This window comes from Thermobia domestica, chromosome 9 (assembly GCF_964235325.1).
Source record: "Thermobia domestica chromosome 9, izTheDome1.hap1.1, whole genome shotgun sequence".
Taxonomy (NCBI): Eukaryota; Metazoa; Arthropoda; class Insecta; order Zygentoma; family Lepismatidae; genus Thermobia; species Thermobia domestica.
In genome coordinates this window covers 78,460,474-78,478,620 of record NC_137462.1, presented here as the reverse complement: position 1 = coordinate 78,478,620, position 18,147 = coordinate 78,460,474, and the positions used below count along the sequence as shown (strand labels likewise).

Sequence of the window (18,147 nt, the reverse complement as noted above, 5' to 3'; positions counted from 1 at the left end):
GAGTGCTGCTTAAAATCTCACAAAGGAAATCATATGTTCCTTAAAGAGATATTAAGCTGTACTCTCTACGTCGGATAGGTTTGGAAATATAGGCCTTGGAAGTTCATTTTTCCACACTTTCGGCACCTTGTAGCTCCAAAACTGTACCGTGGAGAAAAGTTAGAGGAATTTTTTTCTTGTTTTGGGCTCGGGAATCACCTCCCGAAGTTTATCGGTTTAGTTAAGATTTACCCTGTATAATAGTAAATTTGTCAAGAACATTGCTTCAAATAAACTAATATTATAGTAGTAGCACATGAGTGTTGATGAACAATGACAAAAATGGTGGGAAAATAGCTTACTTACCGCTAAGTTATGGGATAAAATACCACAAGAGTATTTTACTACAAGCACTCCCCTTTAAAGTACTCTTGTGGCATTTTATGCTAAGTACTGGTAGGACTTAGCGGTGAGTAAGCTATTTTCCCGCCATTTTTGTCAAACTAGTATTAGTTTAGAAGTAAAAAGAAAATGATCATATATAATACAAATTCATAACGCGAAGTAGTCCATATTGTTAAACGTTACTGCACATTATTCTTGGATGGGAACTGGCCATCAGTTATATTTTATTTAAAAATGTATTGTAACATGAAAGTTTAAGAAACGGAAAATCTTATCGAACCACGCACATTATATGAACAAATATAGAAACACCTTTCACAGTGAACAGTTTTTGACATTTAACTTCTAGAGTTCAACATCCCTTTTAACTTTTCCGCCTGTTCTTCCAATGCATCTACTTCTGCTTCGGCGTCAGTTAATATTCTTTTTTTCTTTAATTCCAACTCTTATTTTCTTCTTAGTATCTTTCTTTCTCAAGCTGCTCTGTCTTCTTTTTCACCGCGGTATTTTAGATATTCATTTCTTTTGCTTGATGCATTCCTCACATACTAAATCATACTCTTTGTGATATTCATATTAAGTATGTCGCCAGCAACACGCACAGCATCCAACACACTTCTCTAGCCAATCAAGCACTCCTCTTGGAGATTTTCAACAATGCACTCTTTGTTAATGGAGAAACTCCTTTCCATTGCTGCGTTGCTATGGAAAAGTACATATATCTTATGCATGAATGTTTTAAACGCATTGGAAACACCTTCTTTATTTAACAGATTATAGAGAAAAACTTCTAATCTGTCATTTTTGTGACTGAAATTTGACAGTTTTCGTGCTGTGTCTTGGTCTGAACAAAATTTTAAATATTCCCGTTTCATCATATCAGCATTTACAGGTCTCATTTGCTCCTTCTCGACAAATGTCTCCAGGGCGAGTGTGATACGTGATTTACGAAGGGTTTCGTTGGTCATAGTTTCTGAAGACAAGCAATTTGCGGCTCTTGTTACACTGTATTTTAAAGGACATTTTAGGATAAGTTTTTTACACAGTTCTTGCAAGAATCTTCTGCATTCTTTCTTAAAGTTCAATATATCAACATACGTTACTCCTTTAAGCGATGTTATCGCAGAAAATCCAACATCAACTAGATTGTGGTTTTAAGATGTCCTTATCAAAAACATCTATTGAGATCCTTTTTTTTTGGGGGGGGGGGCACAAGAGATGCAATTGGATTATTAAGGGCGATCGGTGAAAGATTTATAGAAAAAGGGAAACAGGTGTATGTTATATTTATTGATCTAGAAAAGGCTTTTGACCGCGTGAATTGGGAATTGTTGTTGGGAGTTCTAACGAAGATAGGGTTGAATTGGAAAGATAGAAGACTTATAAGAAACTTATACATGAACCAATAAGTAAGTGTTAGGATTGGGGAATAACTGACGGAAGAGAGTGCAATTGGAAGGAGAGTTCGACAAGGATGCTGCCTCTCGCCAACACTATTTAATGTCTATCTAGAAGAGATAGTGAAAAAGAGTTTACATGATGATGATGGTATTTCGGTAGGAAGTAGAATGATTAGATGAGTAAGATTTGCAGACGATATGGCGCTTGTTGCAGAATCTGAAAAGAAAATCAATAAAATGTTAGAAAAAATGAGAAAGGGCTTTGAAGAATATGGGATGAAAATAAATGTTAGAAAGACAAAAGCCATGGTGATTGGAACGAAGGGGTCTGTGTCAAATATAAAAGAAGGAGGGGAGAAAATAGAACAAGTGAATAGTTTTCGATATCTGGGTAGTATTTTTAGTAATAACATGAAGTGCGAACGTGAAATAAAAGCAAGGATAGAAATGGCGAAAGAAGCCTTTAGGAGGAAGAAAAGTCTGTTTTGTGGGACCTTGAATAAAGAGTTGAGAAAAAGACTCATAAAATGCTTCGTGTGGAGTGTTGTACTGTATGGGGCGGAAACGTGGACATTACGTAAAGGTGATGAAAATCGACTGGAAGCCTTCGAAATGTGGGTGTGGACAAGAATGGAAAAAATTAGTTGGGTCGAGCGCAAAACGAATGAGTGGGTGAGAAAAGAACACTTTTAGATATTATTAGGAAGAGGAAGAGAAACTGGTTGGGACATTGCCTAAGAAGAGATTATATCATGAGGGACGTCTTAGAGGGTATGGTGTCGGGAAAGAGAGGGAAGGGGCGAAGAAGACTACAATTAATGGATGATATAAAAACAGAAAGATCATACGCGAAGACGAAGAAGTTAGCGGAGGACCGTGGAGCATGGAAGCTTCTCAGCTGCGGCAAGTGACCTGCCAATAAAGGCAGAATACCTATGATGATGATGAAGTTTTAGCTACCTTAAGACATCATCTTTCACGAAGCGGCTTAACAAACTACGAATCAACGTGTTTAGGTCATTCCATAGAAACGGTAGTAATGGAATGTCTCTGGTACTTAATGAGGAATTCTTCTAGTTTTACAGATAAGGACTGAAGGAACCCTAATCTAGCAGGCAACAGAACATCAGAGATGTGGACTTCTACTTTAGAGAAGTTTGATGTTTCAGGTTTTGTTTTCACTGCATCAACATAAACTTTTAAGGCAGGAATCATAGTTATGGCACGGTTGATAACTTTAGAATTCTCCACCCACCTAACAGAACAAAATTTAAGAGGGAAAACTGCTGTTCCAGATGCTGCCATGAAATCTGCTCTTCTTGAAGGGAAGTCCTTGAATAAATAGTACAACGCTCTCAAACACTCTGTCACATTCCAACCAGCTTTGGTATGCGCAATCTTAAAAGCTCCATTAACAATATGTAAAGAGCATGTTCCTGTCTCCAAAAGCTGTGGACCTTCACCATTCTCTTCACTCAGATAGGCCTTCAAATCACTCAGAAATTTCAAATTAACGTTGGGGCCATCAAGAGAAATCTGAAGTAACTTACAAAAATCGAGACCCTTGTCCTTGAAGGTATTTATAAATGCACTTAACAAATCCTGGGCAGTAGCATGTCCGAGGAATACTGATGTTAAATAACGTGTTAAAACTTTATTTTTGTCACTGTGCCAGAAACGAACTACTAAGTCCATTTGATTTTTCTGTGAGATAGTGTTTAGGCTTTCGTCAAACGATACTGCAAAAAATTCACAATTTTGTAGTTCACGAAATAACGTCTGTTGGAAATATGGACCCAATCCAAAAGTGATGACATAACCTATTTTGTCTTTGTGTAACTGCATATTTTTAGCGACTTCACACTCAGGAAACATTAAAGGAAACAAATCCGTTGCACTCGCTTGGCTTCTGGCCGATGCATGACTTGTAACTTTGTGTAACCTTTTTCTCCTGAACAATTGGAGTAGATGATGTGCCAGTTACTGAACTGGAAGACAATGTAAAATTTTTTGTACAGGAAGGCTCCTTGTTAACATTGCTTGAGAACTTTACGATCGAACATTGTGCATTAAGAGCTTTAACAACTATTTGATGTTTCTTTCCTTTTTCATGAGATTTCAATGATCCAGCTTCCATATTTGAAATGTCAAAATCAGTTCTGCAGAGTTTACAACCTGCTTTAAATAGATCGTTGGACCTAATAACCCATTTTCACTGGCCTTTCCACGAGTCCTGGAATTTAGTTTTACTTTTCCCCATTTTAATGGTTGAAAAATAAAATGTTAATTGTTAGTGTAACAGGATTTATTGCAAGACTAGTAAAATGTTAACCTAAATACAAAAAGTGATTCCGTTAAGATGAGGGGCAATTTTACTTTTTTCCGGTGATACACCTTTCGGCCACCGGGAATGGTGTTGACTGTGACATCTGCGGGCTTGGACTCCTGTTAAAAAGCTTCGGCACAGGAGTATAAGCGGAATGCTGTTCCAGACCTGTCTACTACTCTTGCTACAGAAACATGTAAACCAATGTCTTCACAAAGCAGCAAATAAGCTTGATTCATACTATGCAAATAAGCAGCAACTACAGAGAAAGCTTCTGGCTTGTATGCCAGTATCCCCTCAGTGTAAGACACAAACTTAATAGATCATGAAATTTAACTTTTTCAATTACCTTACTCTCACCATCGGGGACTAATTTAGCTGTTTTTGTAGTCACTGTTATTCACAACGACCATGCCAAACAAATAAAATCTTATTCAGTCTCTTCTTGTACCCTCAACGTACTTTCCAAAAACATTCACCGCCTGCATTCTGCTTACGTCTGTCTGTCTTTCTCAACTACGTCTCCAATGAATAAGTTATTATTGGCTTTTAACTTATGCTGTAGTATATAACTTTCTTGCATTTTACAAAAATATACTTATTCCATACCAATCCCAAAAACAATATTTTAAAAACAATTTTAAAACTTCCAGGTTCCTCGTCCAATTCCAGGCTATTTCCAGGTTTTCCAGGTTCAAAAGTAAATTCCAGGCTAATTCCAGGTTTTCAAGGTTTTCCAGGTCAGTAGACACCCTGTTTATTTAACCATTGATTCAATCTGTAACATTTTAACTATATATAGCAACCAAATAAACAAACAATAAAAATGGAATATGAACTTTACTATGTGAACGCCAAACGAATTGCTACGAAAACTGGGAGATGCTAAAAAAGTATTTCTTGACATTAAACATAATGAGATATTTAGATTTTGGATTAGTTCCTTCTCAAATATTTTCTTTTACGTCAGATTTTATCAAATCTCTGAGAGTTCGAACGAACATACACGTAACACGAAATACACTCAAATGACACCTTAGCGTCAACAAAGATAAGCACATAGTACTTCACCTGTCTGCACATTTCAACTTCAAAACATGCACAATAAATGCCAAATAAAGCACCAAGAACTCATATTAGATTAAACAGCACCATTCGATGCAATGCAATGTAACTTCTAGTTTAACACATACCACAATTATGGCCTGTAGGCTAAAGAAGACGCACGGTACATGAATAACTAATGAGAATGTTGGAGAAAAATGAACTCTAGAAAACGCAAAGAGACGGTTACCCACCATAAACTTACATGACCTGGAATCGAACCAGGGATCCCTCGCACCAGCGATGAGTGCTCTACAACTGATTCAGCAAGCACTAGGAGACGAATAAAACATTTGAGTTACACATCCACTTTCATTTATACAAGATTTCCAAATATTTATGTTAAATTTGTTTTTGTTTTGCGAGCTTGCCATCTTGGAGGTATGTCTCTCCTACTGTCGCTTGTAAAAGCTACTTTGCGAAATGATGCAGTGCGTACTGGGTGACTAGGAATTTTCGCAACAGATTATTTCTTCCTCACAAATGAACTTCGTTTGTTCTAGACTGCTTCACTGGAGATCAACGATGTAGGCAACCAATGGTCAGAATAAACTAACAATAAAGTCAGAAAAGAACAGACTCGAAGATTCACAGAGTGCAATAGCCAGAAGACTATATAACTCGGTAAAAACAATATGAATGGTGATCGTGAGTTAAATTTTGAGCAATCTTTATGTTTTATAAATAGTGTATATTGGTATCTTCAATTGACAAAAAAAAAAAAAAAAAAAAAAAAAAAAAAAAAAAAAAAAAAAAACTTCGATATTCTGATTTTTATGTCACACTGTTGCAGTACAACTGTCTTCTATTGTTATCTACAATCTTACTTTTATTTTTTGAAACTAGTTCACTGAGATTTCAATATAAAACACTGTAGAAAAATGTATAGATGGTAGTTTAAAAAATAAAAATAAATAAATAAATAAAATAATCTGAAAGCATTTTAGTAACATTAATTGATGAATTTTTACACATTATCTTTCAACTTATTTTCCCAATAGAAACGTATATTATGACAGTTTAGATGAGGAAATTGTCCTCAAGATATTATCAAATTATGCAGACAGTATTTTTATTATATGATAAACTAACCTTTCAAAATACTAGTGAGGGTAGATGATCTATAAGGAATGTAGTCTTGTTGGCTATTCAAACCAGTTAATACTTGGCGAAGTGAAAGGAGACCCCTGTTGATTTTGGTTGCCTCCTTGAAAGTAGCAGTTTGGGAACTGCAATAGTTGGTTGCTTCGGCACCTGCCAAGTCAACTAAATCAAGGATAGATTTTCGGACCTTAAAGCTATAAAAAATAAATAAATAAATAAATAAATAATAAAAATCAAAACTACGTATTAAGTGATAGTATATTTTACTTGAAATATTACGTTACACACAACAAAACTAAAAAGTGCTCATATTAATCAAACTTATAACCGACCCGGTCAACATATTTAAGATAAATTCTGGAAGCAACTGACCCAAGTAACCTTTAATTCTACATGAATATTAACTATTTCTGTTCTAAAGAATTCTTCATGCTTATTTGAATTCATAAAAAAAGTTAAAATTAGAAGAAAATTCAAGGAAATGTTTCAAGATTGTTGTTCCTATGTTCAAATCGAAGCAATACTCAGAAATTCAATCAAAATTGTTATTTAAAAATCTCCGTTTATTAAACCAAAGACAAACACATTTTCGCTTCATAATTTGTGTATTTTAAAAACAAATTTGGCAATTATTCCTATCGAACAATACCTTTCAACTGTTAAAAGTCACTCAAGTTGAATTTCCATGTTAATGTTATTACTGAATATTATCTCCATACAGAATGCAAATAAATAGAAGATATACAGTAAAATCAGTCAATCTGGCCACCTGCTCATCTTGAACCTGCATTTTCCCATAAAACATTCGTTACTTATTACTCTGTAAGTTGGCTATCTGTCTATATTAGAAGTTGGCCACATTGAAGCAATGTTTACCCTATGATAAATTTAATGATGATAATGATAAATTTACCTGCGTATCTTGGCCACGCAAAATACCGTTTTGTTATTTTTCTTAACTCTTTCGTATTCCCATATGAGAGACAGATGTTCTGAATTTGTGGCTAGAAAAAAAAAAAAAAAAAAAAAAAACATGGATTCCAACAATTTGTTTTTGGAGGTTAATGGCCAGAACACTACCCTGATAAAGGGGTGGTTAAGGAGGACGTGAAGAAAAAGCACGTAAGTTACAGGAATTCAGGAAATGGTTGTACGTATTTCTTTACCCTGTCTGTTTTGGTAAAACTATTAGCCATATCGCCTCCGTTCATTAGTGGAAAGCTTAAGTAATTCCGGGAAGTTCTCAAGGTTAAAGCTAACCATCTCAATTATCAACTACTGGCATCTGACGGCTTGTCGAAAGGTAGCGGAGGTTTTGAGATGTGAATTCTCTTAAGAATTTTTCAAAACATCTTTTGCTACGAGGGAAGCACTTGCAGCTCATTAACAGCAGGTAGACGATACTATACAAGAGCTAGAATGTGCATATGTGCTAAAAAGAATAAAAGAAATACATCTAGAATGAACCACCATAAAATACGTAATTTTTTCTAGTACTGTATATTGTTATGATTACTCTATATACATTATTTAAAAGTAGCTGTCGTGCCATTGCTTTATTTTTACAAAAAATAATACTAGAAATACTATTCTAGAAATGCAGGAATCACACTTATTTTCTGTAAGTTGGCCACTTTTCAGTGGAACTGATAGTGGCCAACATAGACAAGTTTCACTGTACAATGAAGGAAGCAAGTAGTATTATGAGTTTTCTAATTTGGCAATTTAACGCTCTTTACCATGCTCCCTACTTCTTTCTCTGATTTTGTGGAACATTTATAAGATGATTTTTCTCTCTTTGTTTTAATGTCTCCTTTTCCAGTTTATTGAACACCACGGAAGTCTATAGACGATCAAAAGACATCTACGATTCAAAGATAGCTTTCAGATACGATCAAAAAAAAAAAAAAAATTAAAAGGAGTTTTTCATAAGAACTGAGGGATCTTAAATGCTGATCCTGGGAATTAGATCAAAATTGAATGAGCATTTTTGATTTATATATCAAAATTTTCTCGGGAAAGGCTTAAAACCTGATTTTGAAATAATCAATGCACAGGATTCCTTGCGGAAGAGTAAATTACTACACCACAAAGCAAATGAGAGACAGTGTTTCAAAATATTTATAAAATGCACACAAAATGTGGTATTTGATAAATTTACCCTTATAGATAAATATGCAATTTGTATGCCGCTGTAGTTGAGAGTGCTTATTAGGGAGAGAGTGGTACCTTTCAATACAAATACAGAAAAATATTTGAATGCTGAAGCATCGTGATAGTTTTTCAGCATTAATAAGATAATAATTTAAAATAAGTACTAAATACAGGGTTTACTTATCAGAAATTTAGCATTATTGTCTTTATGTTATTCCCTAGAATAATAATAATAATAATAATAATAATAATAATAATAATAGGAAGGATATTAACAAACATTTAAGTGTACATTCCACGAAAAGTTTATTGTCCTAGTCACACACCACCGAGTAATTTCGAAAGGCGTGAACCCATGAGAAACGTTACATTAAGTTACCTAGAATTACGTGTTCTTCAAGCCGAATAAAATGCACTGATATTTATCTAGTGGTTCCAAAGTTATTCGAACAAGAACATGTACTGTGAAACAACTTCAATTGACAATATGCAAAGAGAAAAATCAAAAGTGCTACTCTTTCAACTTGAATGCTATTCTTAACACATTTTCGATTGATACAACATTCTGGAATTCTTTGTAGTATTCTTCATATATAAAAAGTTTCTGAAAGATCAAAATTCAGCAAGTCTTTTTACAGATTCTTCAGTAAATACATCTAGGAATGTTGGTTGTATTGACTACTACTAAAATTCAGCCTTTGCTAATACGATGATGAATATATATACAGGGTGTTAATGAACTATACCGACAAACTGTAAGAGGTGATTTCTTACATCAAAATAAGAGAAAAAGTACATATGGGCCTATCGCGAAAAGTGCATAATTTCAGAGCTAGGGCTGTCCAATATCGCAACAAAGCCAAATTTCAAGAGGTCCTATTTCGAATTCGAGAAACTGTGGATGGTGGTCCTTATGTGTAAAGGAAAAAAAAATAAATGAAATCTTTAAGTTTTACGTCCCACGTTTATGCCGGTTAGGCTAAAGGAGACGGTGATGATGAGAGATGAGTGAAATGAAGAAAGTGAGAGGAAACGGGAGAACCCCGAGAAAACCCACGAGCACGGTGTTTGTCCACCACAAAGTCCACACGGCGCGAGCTGGGATCGAACCAGGGACCCCAAACAGTGTAAAGGAAGTCACGTATACGCAATTCAAAAATGCATATTTCATTAATGTTCAATGGGTGTACAGAGTATTCCATACAGGGTGAAATTCCCACACATGCCATTAACCAAATTTTGAGATATGCTCTGACTTTATGATTGGTCCGAAGTAGGCAAACGATAAGCCTTGACAGCAGTGAACATGGAATCCTTTGACACGATGTTGGAAGTGCTAAGGGTCGTCAGCAGCATGCTTTCTCGTAATCAGAAGAACGCATTCTGCAATGTTTTCTTTCACGCTTATAAGTGAAGAAAAGGTGAAATATACCGTGACGAAATACATCGCCGCACACGTTATTCCGAACACAAAAAGACATGAAGCTGCCGGTTCCTAACACTTCTGACTTCCCTCCAAAGCATTGGATGTCCGTAGTTGTGAAGGCTTACCTCCAACCTACTTTGGGCCCCTCCTTGAAATCAGGGTATATCTGAAAACTCTATTGAGAGCATATGTGAGAATTACACCTTGTAGGGAATGCCCTGTACACTTATTGAAAATTGACGAAATTTGCACTTTTGGATTGTGTATGCGTGGCTTCCTTTACGCTGCTACGAACCGCCATCCACAGTTTCTGGAATTCGAAATAGGACCTGTTGAAATTTGACTTTAGCGCGATTTTGGACAGCCCTAGCTCTGAAACTATGCACTTTTCACCGTAGGTCCATATGAACTTTTTCTCTTATTTTGATGTGAGGAATCACCTCTTACAGTTTGTCGGTATAGTTCATTAACATTATATTAAGAATGACAGTATGCGCTCTATCCAAATATCCATGTTTCAGAATCCTAAGGTACTCATGCAACAAATTTTATAGAGGAAGCTTGGCTACGCGCATATGATTTGAGATACTCGCCAATTACCTCTATAAATATTATTGCGGAAGTACCGCAGGATTCTGAAACATGGATATTTATATAGGGCACATACTAGTTCCTAAATGAAGTCTTGACCCGACTACGGTAGATCCCATAGTATTGGAGCTATGGACTTTTAAAGTTCATTTTTTCATGTTTTCGCCAGTAGGTCTGTACTTTTTGTCTTATCTTGGCATCAGGAATCACTTCCCAAACGTTGTCGGTGTTGTTTTAAAACACCCTGTATATTATATTACACATACATACTTACATATACACACACATATATATATATATATATATATATATATATATATATATATATATATATATATATATATATATATATATATATATATATATATTCATTCTTAGGTTTTGTTTTAAATTTTTTTTAAAAAAAAAGCAAAACTTACTCTTCTTCTATCTCAACATATATTCTAATAATAGCATGCGATCGTGAGCTGTGGGTATTTATCGCATTGTCTCCCACTCGCCGCTTTGATAATGCTGTCAATAATATAGTCAAGGTGTCTTCTGGACATTCCATGTCTATCTTCGTTATGCCTGAAAGCCACAATAAATAAATAAATAAATAAATAAAATAAGAAATTAGTTTTCTTTCTGAACGAAGAATTCAATGAAGTCATTATATCTTTAACCCACAGTTATTCCCTTTAAGATAAAGGAAATGAAAAAAATGAAAGAATTGGAATGAAAATATTGGATTAAAACGAGAGAACCCCAGAACATTTACAATGTTTTATATAAATACAAGATCTTACTACTATATAGATCTTACTAACTTACTACAATTATTACTTACACCTAAAAACAGCGACATTACAAAAATAGCTTATTTATAAAGGATGGTACTCATTTGAAGAAACATCTACAGTTTCTGGTAACTGATTATAAGCACTGACAATTCGGTTTAAAAGGACATTTGGACAATATTTACCCTCGCCGCTCGAAGTGTAAAAGAGATTACTTGACTGTGTTGTTCTAGTGGGTACACGAAAATTGATCTGACTTAATACCTGTCCACATGATACATGGCCATTTACAATTTTATGCAAAAATATTAAATCAGAAATTTTGTTTCTCATTAGGGGAGGTTTGATATTGAGGGATTTTCAAACGTCATCTTTTGGAAGTGTACGGAGGTGAGGTACTCGGTAGATACAATGGCTAAAAAGAAACTAGTTATGGATTTTTTTTTTTAAAAATGAGTAGGGCACGCCATAGACCAGATCAGAGAACAGTACTCAATAGTGGGAGCAACACATGACAGAACAAACTTACGGAATTAGGATTTTTTAATGTAATTTTTTAAATAAAAGTTTTGTGGTTTATTTTTGTAAACGCATATTTAATATTGAACAAATAAAAATATTTTCTCAGTTATAACATATGTTACCTTTAGTGGAGTCAGTGAAACAATAATTCACTTTACGACTTGTGGGATGAAGCAAGTCATATGCTTCTTCCCCATATATTTCCAGAAGTGAAAAAGACAATCCTAAATTCATTTGTTCATTCTCTGCGTAGCGGAAGAGTTCTTCAATAGCACGTGGAATTATTCCTTTGTCCTCGTAATCCTTAAACGAAACAGAAAATACTAATTGTAAAAACAAAGGACAAATTTTTATCTGAAAAAAATTTGAATTTTTCTAATTAAATTTTTATAATTATCAAAAAGTGCACTAGAAAAGAAAAAAAACTACTAATAAAACGCATTACAAGATTTTGTAGTTGTTATCGGGTAAAATGAAGAGACTACGACTAAAAGCATTAGCGCGAGTCCTCAACTTTAGGAAGACAGTTCAAATGTTTCTAGTTTTAGTATCTTCATTTTCCTCCATAAAAAAAAACTTTTTACTAGTGCACTTTATAAAAACATTATTTTTTAAAAGTTGTTTTTACTGTTATTATTATTTGATTTTATGTCTACGAGGTGTGGCAATTAAATAACGAGACTGCCCACCTCCTGTCGCGCAAGATTGTCGGGGAGGAAGGGGGAGGTAGCTAATGATGTGTTGTTGATCTTGAACCTTCATGAGCAGCCACTGTTTGTTTCATGACTCTGAAAGCTTTTCTTTTCTTTGCAGGCCTGCATGAAGAGGACAGTGTTCTGTCGTAGTGCCGGAATCATGGTGAACAGTGAAGTTGAACAGCGCATTAACATCAAATTTCTGGTGAAATTAAACAAAACACCGACGGAATGTTGTGCAATGTTAAAAGAGGTGAATGGTGAAAATCTTATGTCACGTGCGCGAGTTTTCGAATGGCACAAACGATTTTCAGGTTGAACATGATGAACGACCCGGCCGCCCTTTGAGTTCAAGAACGGACGAAAATGTTCAAAAAATTAATGAACTTGTGCGGAAAGACAGACGTCTGAGTATTTGGATGATCGCAAACATGACGAACATTAACAAAGAGACAATAAGACAAATTTTGCATGACAATTTAAACATGACAAAAGTTTGTGCAAAAACTGTCCCGAAAAACCTCTCTCAGGAACAAAAAGACATTCGAAAGACCACTTGCTGTGACGTCATAGAACGACTCAAAGCAGAGCCAGACTTGCTAACACGTGTCATCACATGTGATGAAACATGGATTTTGCAGTATGACCCCGAGACTAAGCGTCAATCCATGTACTGGAAGACTCCCACATTGCCAAGAATGAAAAAAGCACGAATGAGCAAGTTGAGACTGAAGGCAATGCTCATCGTTTTTTTATATCAGGTGTATCATCATGACTGAATGGGTGCCTCAGGGTCAAACGGTGAATCAGACCTACTACAAAGAAATCCTAATCAAGCTGAGGGAAAGAATAAGGAAGTAAAGACAGGATTTGTGGAAGAACGATGCATGGATCCTCCACCAAGACAATGCGCCTGCCCATAATGTCCTTTCTGTGAAGCAGTTTTTAGCAGCCGAGCGCATTCCTGTGCTCGGCCATCCTTCGTATTCCCCAGATCTGGCTCCCTGTGACTTATCTATTCCCAAAAGTGAAAAGTGCATTGAAGGGAACACATTTTCAGTCTGTGGAAGAGTTGAAACGAAAAACGGCAGAGTTGTTGAACAGGGTGACATCTGATGACCTACAGCATTGCTTTGAATAATGGAAGGCACGTGTGCAGCGGTGTATAGATAGGGGAGGGGAGTATATTGAAGGGGATAACAGTCAATTGTAACTTTCTTTGCAATACATCACATTTATGACACCAGTCTCGTTATTTAATTGCCACACCTCGTATATTCAATATATGTAATCAATTTTTACTCCTAAACTTCTTTAACTTGAAAATACACGATTTTAATGTGTGACTGTACATGCTTTATTTTCTAAGAATATTTTACAAGACTTATAACTGTTCAGTCAAAACTTCTGCAAAAGGATACAGAAAGTGTGAATGAATGTTATTTTAACTTGATGATATGAAATTAACAGTATGCCTAGTCGTCTGGAACCAATCACATTTCTGTGAAAATTTGGGTTGTATAAGTAGCGAGAGCCCGATACCCAATTCTGAGTAATCAAACGATAAATTACAGCGAAATGATTTGAAATTATTATATTGTAATAAAGTTTCCGTATCTGTGAAAAATTTCGTAGCTTTAGTTTCATGCGTGAAATTCAAGTTGCACGATCTTTACCTAACAAACAAACAGAAATATAACCTAATAAGAACATTGTAAAAATGAATAAATTTAAAGAGAACAAATTCTCAGTGAACTGTGGAACGATACTAGATGTGCGACAGCCTTAAACGTCCAAGAGTATATGAAAATAAAAAGTTAGAAGGGACTCTAAAATCCAACTCAATAGCGAACTTGACAATATAGGAGAGTGGAAGTAGGACATGATTAAAAAATATGAATCTGGTGACTTCGTCGGGTATTTCTTTTAAATTTTCAAGTGCTAAAAGTGGGATCAAAAAAGTTATTTCGAAATAAATTAATAATTTCAAAGTATGTAAAATGAAAATGTGAAACAAAACAGTGTTTATTGTGTATGTAGCTGAAAACATAATAAAATAGTTATGTTCGTTGGCATTCGTATAATTATATCCTATTTATAATAGCAAAACATCTCAGTTTGTGCTTACCGCTAACTTCTAATAATAAACAGACACGCTAATAGGTGTCGTTAGCTGTGCTGTCTGTTTGATGCCAACATAACAGTTATTTTATGCATACGTTTATTGTAGCTGTGTTACATTCGTGAAACGTTGCACTATTTTGAAGGTACAATTATGAATGTGACGATAGAAAAAATGACAGCAGTGTTGCTACTCTTCTTTCGCAGGTTGCCAGCAAAAAACTAGATAGTTCATTACTATTTTTTTTCTAATGTTATGAGAATGATAACCCAAAACTATCAATGGTATTTTTTCTTTCTATTTTTCGAAAAGAGTAAGTAGCACAAAACATAGATTGCATCACCACCACTGATGATTTCAAGATTTTCTGCACGCGGAATTTCAATGCACAAAGTTAAAGTAGTACTGCAAATATACTGGTAATCCATTAAAATAGAAATCGTATCATTGAACAAAACAACGTTTATTTTAAAAATAACAACTATGTAACAGTTTCGCCAACTAACTGAATATATTGGCTTCAATCAGACACTGAACTCATTGAACTGAATCAATAATTAATAATTAACAATATTTAAATGTGGAAGAAAAAAGTATAGAAACTTTCCCTTTCACCCCTTAGAAGCGGAATTATCTAAGGCGCTGGGACCAGGGAAATAACATATAAAGGGAAGAGGGGTAATTGTCCTCTCGACGTTTGAGGGTGCCCACTTCAAAATAAAACTTTCTTATTTCGTATGATACTATTTGAACATGAGTGAAGAATCAAATAGGTTCACCGTAAAAAATAAATAAATAAAATTTTTAAAAAATGAAAATGTAATCTGGTACCATTTCAGTAAAATATCTACTATTAGAACCTTCAGAAATAATATACCTTTCAAAAGGCTGTAAGTTGTGTCGAATATAGTTTCCCCGTATTAATTCGTAAAGCATGGAATGAGCCCACAATATACTTTTCAAAAGAACTGAAAATAATTTAAGGTGCTGCTGTTGCCCCATCATCTGAACAAAATACATTTCTTTAACAAAAAAGTAATGTAATCTGTGGCTTCATTCTGTAACAGTTTGTGTCAAAGAAACGCAACATTGTCATTGTTGTTTGCGACAGTCGGCACTGCAGTTATAACTACTTATTGGATTATTCATTTGCGCAACCGTTATGAATTTGATCGGAATGAAGCGCAAAGTTTGCGAAAACCGTTATGAAATGATGTCAAGCCCCATATCAGTGAAATGCCACTAGGGCCCCAAGAAATAATAAAAATGTTTACTAAGGATTTTAATTCTAGGAAGGCTCAAATATTAATGGCCGATTTAAAAATGTCGATAACTCAGAAGTTAAAATAAAGTTAAATATAACTTTATTTTAACTTCTGAGTTATCGACAGTTTTTTCTTCTATAGATCATATCATTTTTAGTTATTCGTGTTTCATTTCTTAGAGCTTACTCTAGTTTCTAGCACATAGTTAAACTTATGTTTTTCAACATAGCTACCCGACAGAGCATACTTCCACATTTGTTATACTGTAGCTGTGTAATGATGTAGCAATAATCTTCCGGATGCAACCTTCAATACCATTTTATACAAATAACACTAGTTAACAAAGGTTTTGTTACATAAAAGGAAATACCTGTTCTTAAAGGAACTTTTTGCGCTGAATTCGAATATGCACTCGGTTTTTCTCCATCACGTACGATTTTCCCTAACAGAGGGATTTTCGGGAAAATCCCTAAAAAATTTCCCTTTTCGTTTATTTTACACCCCAAGATCTTGTCCCCTTGCATATACTAACATAGAAATTATACCTAAGTATACTTTGATTCATATTTAACAAACCCTCCAAGTTTCGTAATAATCGCTTTATTCTTTCTAGAGAAATAAATATGTTTGTATGTATACTGTGTGTACTGTTTATTGCAGCTTATAGTAATGCTTTCAGATCTCTTAAGTTGAGGTAAAACGTTTTGCTTTATTACCACAAACACATATATAAAATATAATACAATATAATTTACAAGTGTGACAATTTACAATAAACAATAATACAAATGTACCAAAAGGTCATGAAAAGACAATCAAAACTATCACAATATATAAAACTTCCATTGGGTTACAAAAACGTACACTACTTCCTTCTTTTGTAAGAAATGTTGCATTCTCTAACAAGACCCCAACAATAGTCCCCCATCATTGAAGGATCCCATCGTCCCTGGTACCTTTTCTCCATTGCCATTATATCTTGGTGGAATCTTTCCCCCTGTACGTCGCTGAGAGCACCTAGGTTAGCAGGAAAGAAACTGAGGTGGGAGTGCAAAAAGTGGATTTTTAAAGACATCCTACAACCCAACTCTTTGTATTTCTGTATCATGTCCTGTACGATTTCTGTGTAACTCTCAGCTTTGTTATTGCCCAGAAAGTTGCGCACAACACACTTAAATGCTGTCCAGGCAGCTAGCTCAGCACTGTTTAACTTGCTGTCAAAGCTATCATCAAGCATTAATTTCCTAATTTGGGGACCAATAAACACTCCCGCTGAAATCTTAGCATCACTCAGGTTAGGGAACTTATCTCGCAAATACTTGAAACCTTCACCAGATGTGTCCATGGCTTTGACAAAGTTTTTCATAAGTCCTAACTTGATATGAAGTGGTGGTAGTAATATCTTATTAGGATCTACCAAAGGAGCGTATTTGACGTTGCATTCTCCAGGTACGTAATTCACTCTAGGTTCCCATTCTCGCTCACTCAAAACAGTTTTAGTGTACTTACAGAAACACCGGTGCTTCAGATACTCGCTTTTGCACTTGTTTTACATTAATTGGACCGATGTAATCTGAGGTGGAAATTACGATTACAAAACACAAATTTTAAGTTCACTTACTTAAAATAGTCTTCGGAAACAAAATTTGACTTTTTTTTTTTTCATTTTACATGAACCAATCATTTACTTGCTTGGTGTCTTCTTCGCTAAAAGCATGTAACCGTGCAGATGCTCCAATAGGTATTGGTGCACTCACAACTCGTAGCACATTGCCGATAGTCACAAAACACTTATTTTCACTTCTCTTATGCTCTTCTGGAAACCTGTACTCTGCTGAAGGTCCATGTGGAAGCATAAACAGCACTTCAACTTCACGTAATTCACGATTTATTCATGATATTTCTGCTACCCACCACTGGTTATCAAATATGCATATAACAAAAGTTCCTTTTAATAGACTTATTAAATCTACTCTTTGAATTGCAGAAGCTCAATTTTGGGGGAAGCATGAAGTTAGCTCATGGCGAGCCATTACTGCCACAAAAACTTCGCCATTTTCCGAAAGCCAAAGGTGACTTCGTTGAATACCACTTACCGCTCGCACACTTTCTCATTCATGCATTTTTTTTTTTTTCGGAAATTGTCGAATTTAGTTCCAGGCAACAAAACGGGAGTAATACCCAGAGTTTGTACTTACACTATACTCACGAATTCTTCTGCAGTTTTAATAATGTGTATCTGTTTTTACCTAAGATTATGCCGCGTTGCCACATT

The 18,147-nt window shown here is 35.0% G+C and overlaps 1 protein-coding gene across 2 annotated transcripts in view; it reads right to left on the bottom strand.

Annotated features, from left to right (window-relative positions):
- LOC145694776 (uncharacterized) overlaps window positions 1-18,147 on the bottom strand; it is an 85,294-nt gene that overhangs the window by 55,539 nt on the left and 11,608 nt on the right. For both annotated transcript variants that reach the window (XM_081771406.1, XM_081771407.1), the window contains exons 4-6: window positions 11,913-12,093; window positions 10,909-11,059; window positions 6,307-6,512 (exon numbers count right to left, since the gene is read on the bottom strand). In XM_081771406.1, coding sequence (XP_081627532.1) covers window positions 6,307-6,512; window positions 10,909-11,059; window positions 11,913-12,093 — 538 coding nt within the window. The remainder of the gene's footprint in view (window positions 1-6,306; window positions 6,513-10,908; window positions 11,060-11,912; window positions 12,094-18,147) is intronic.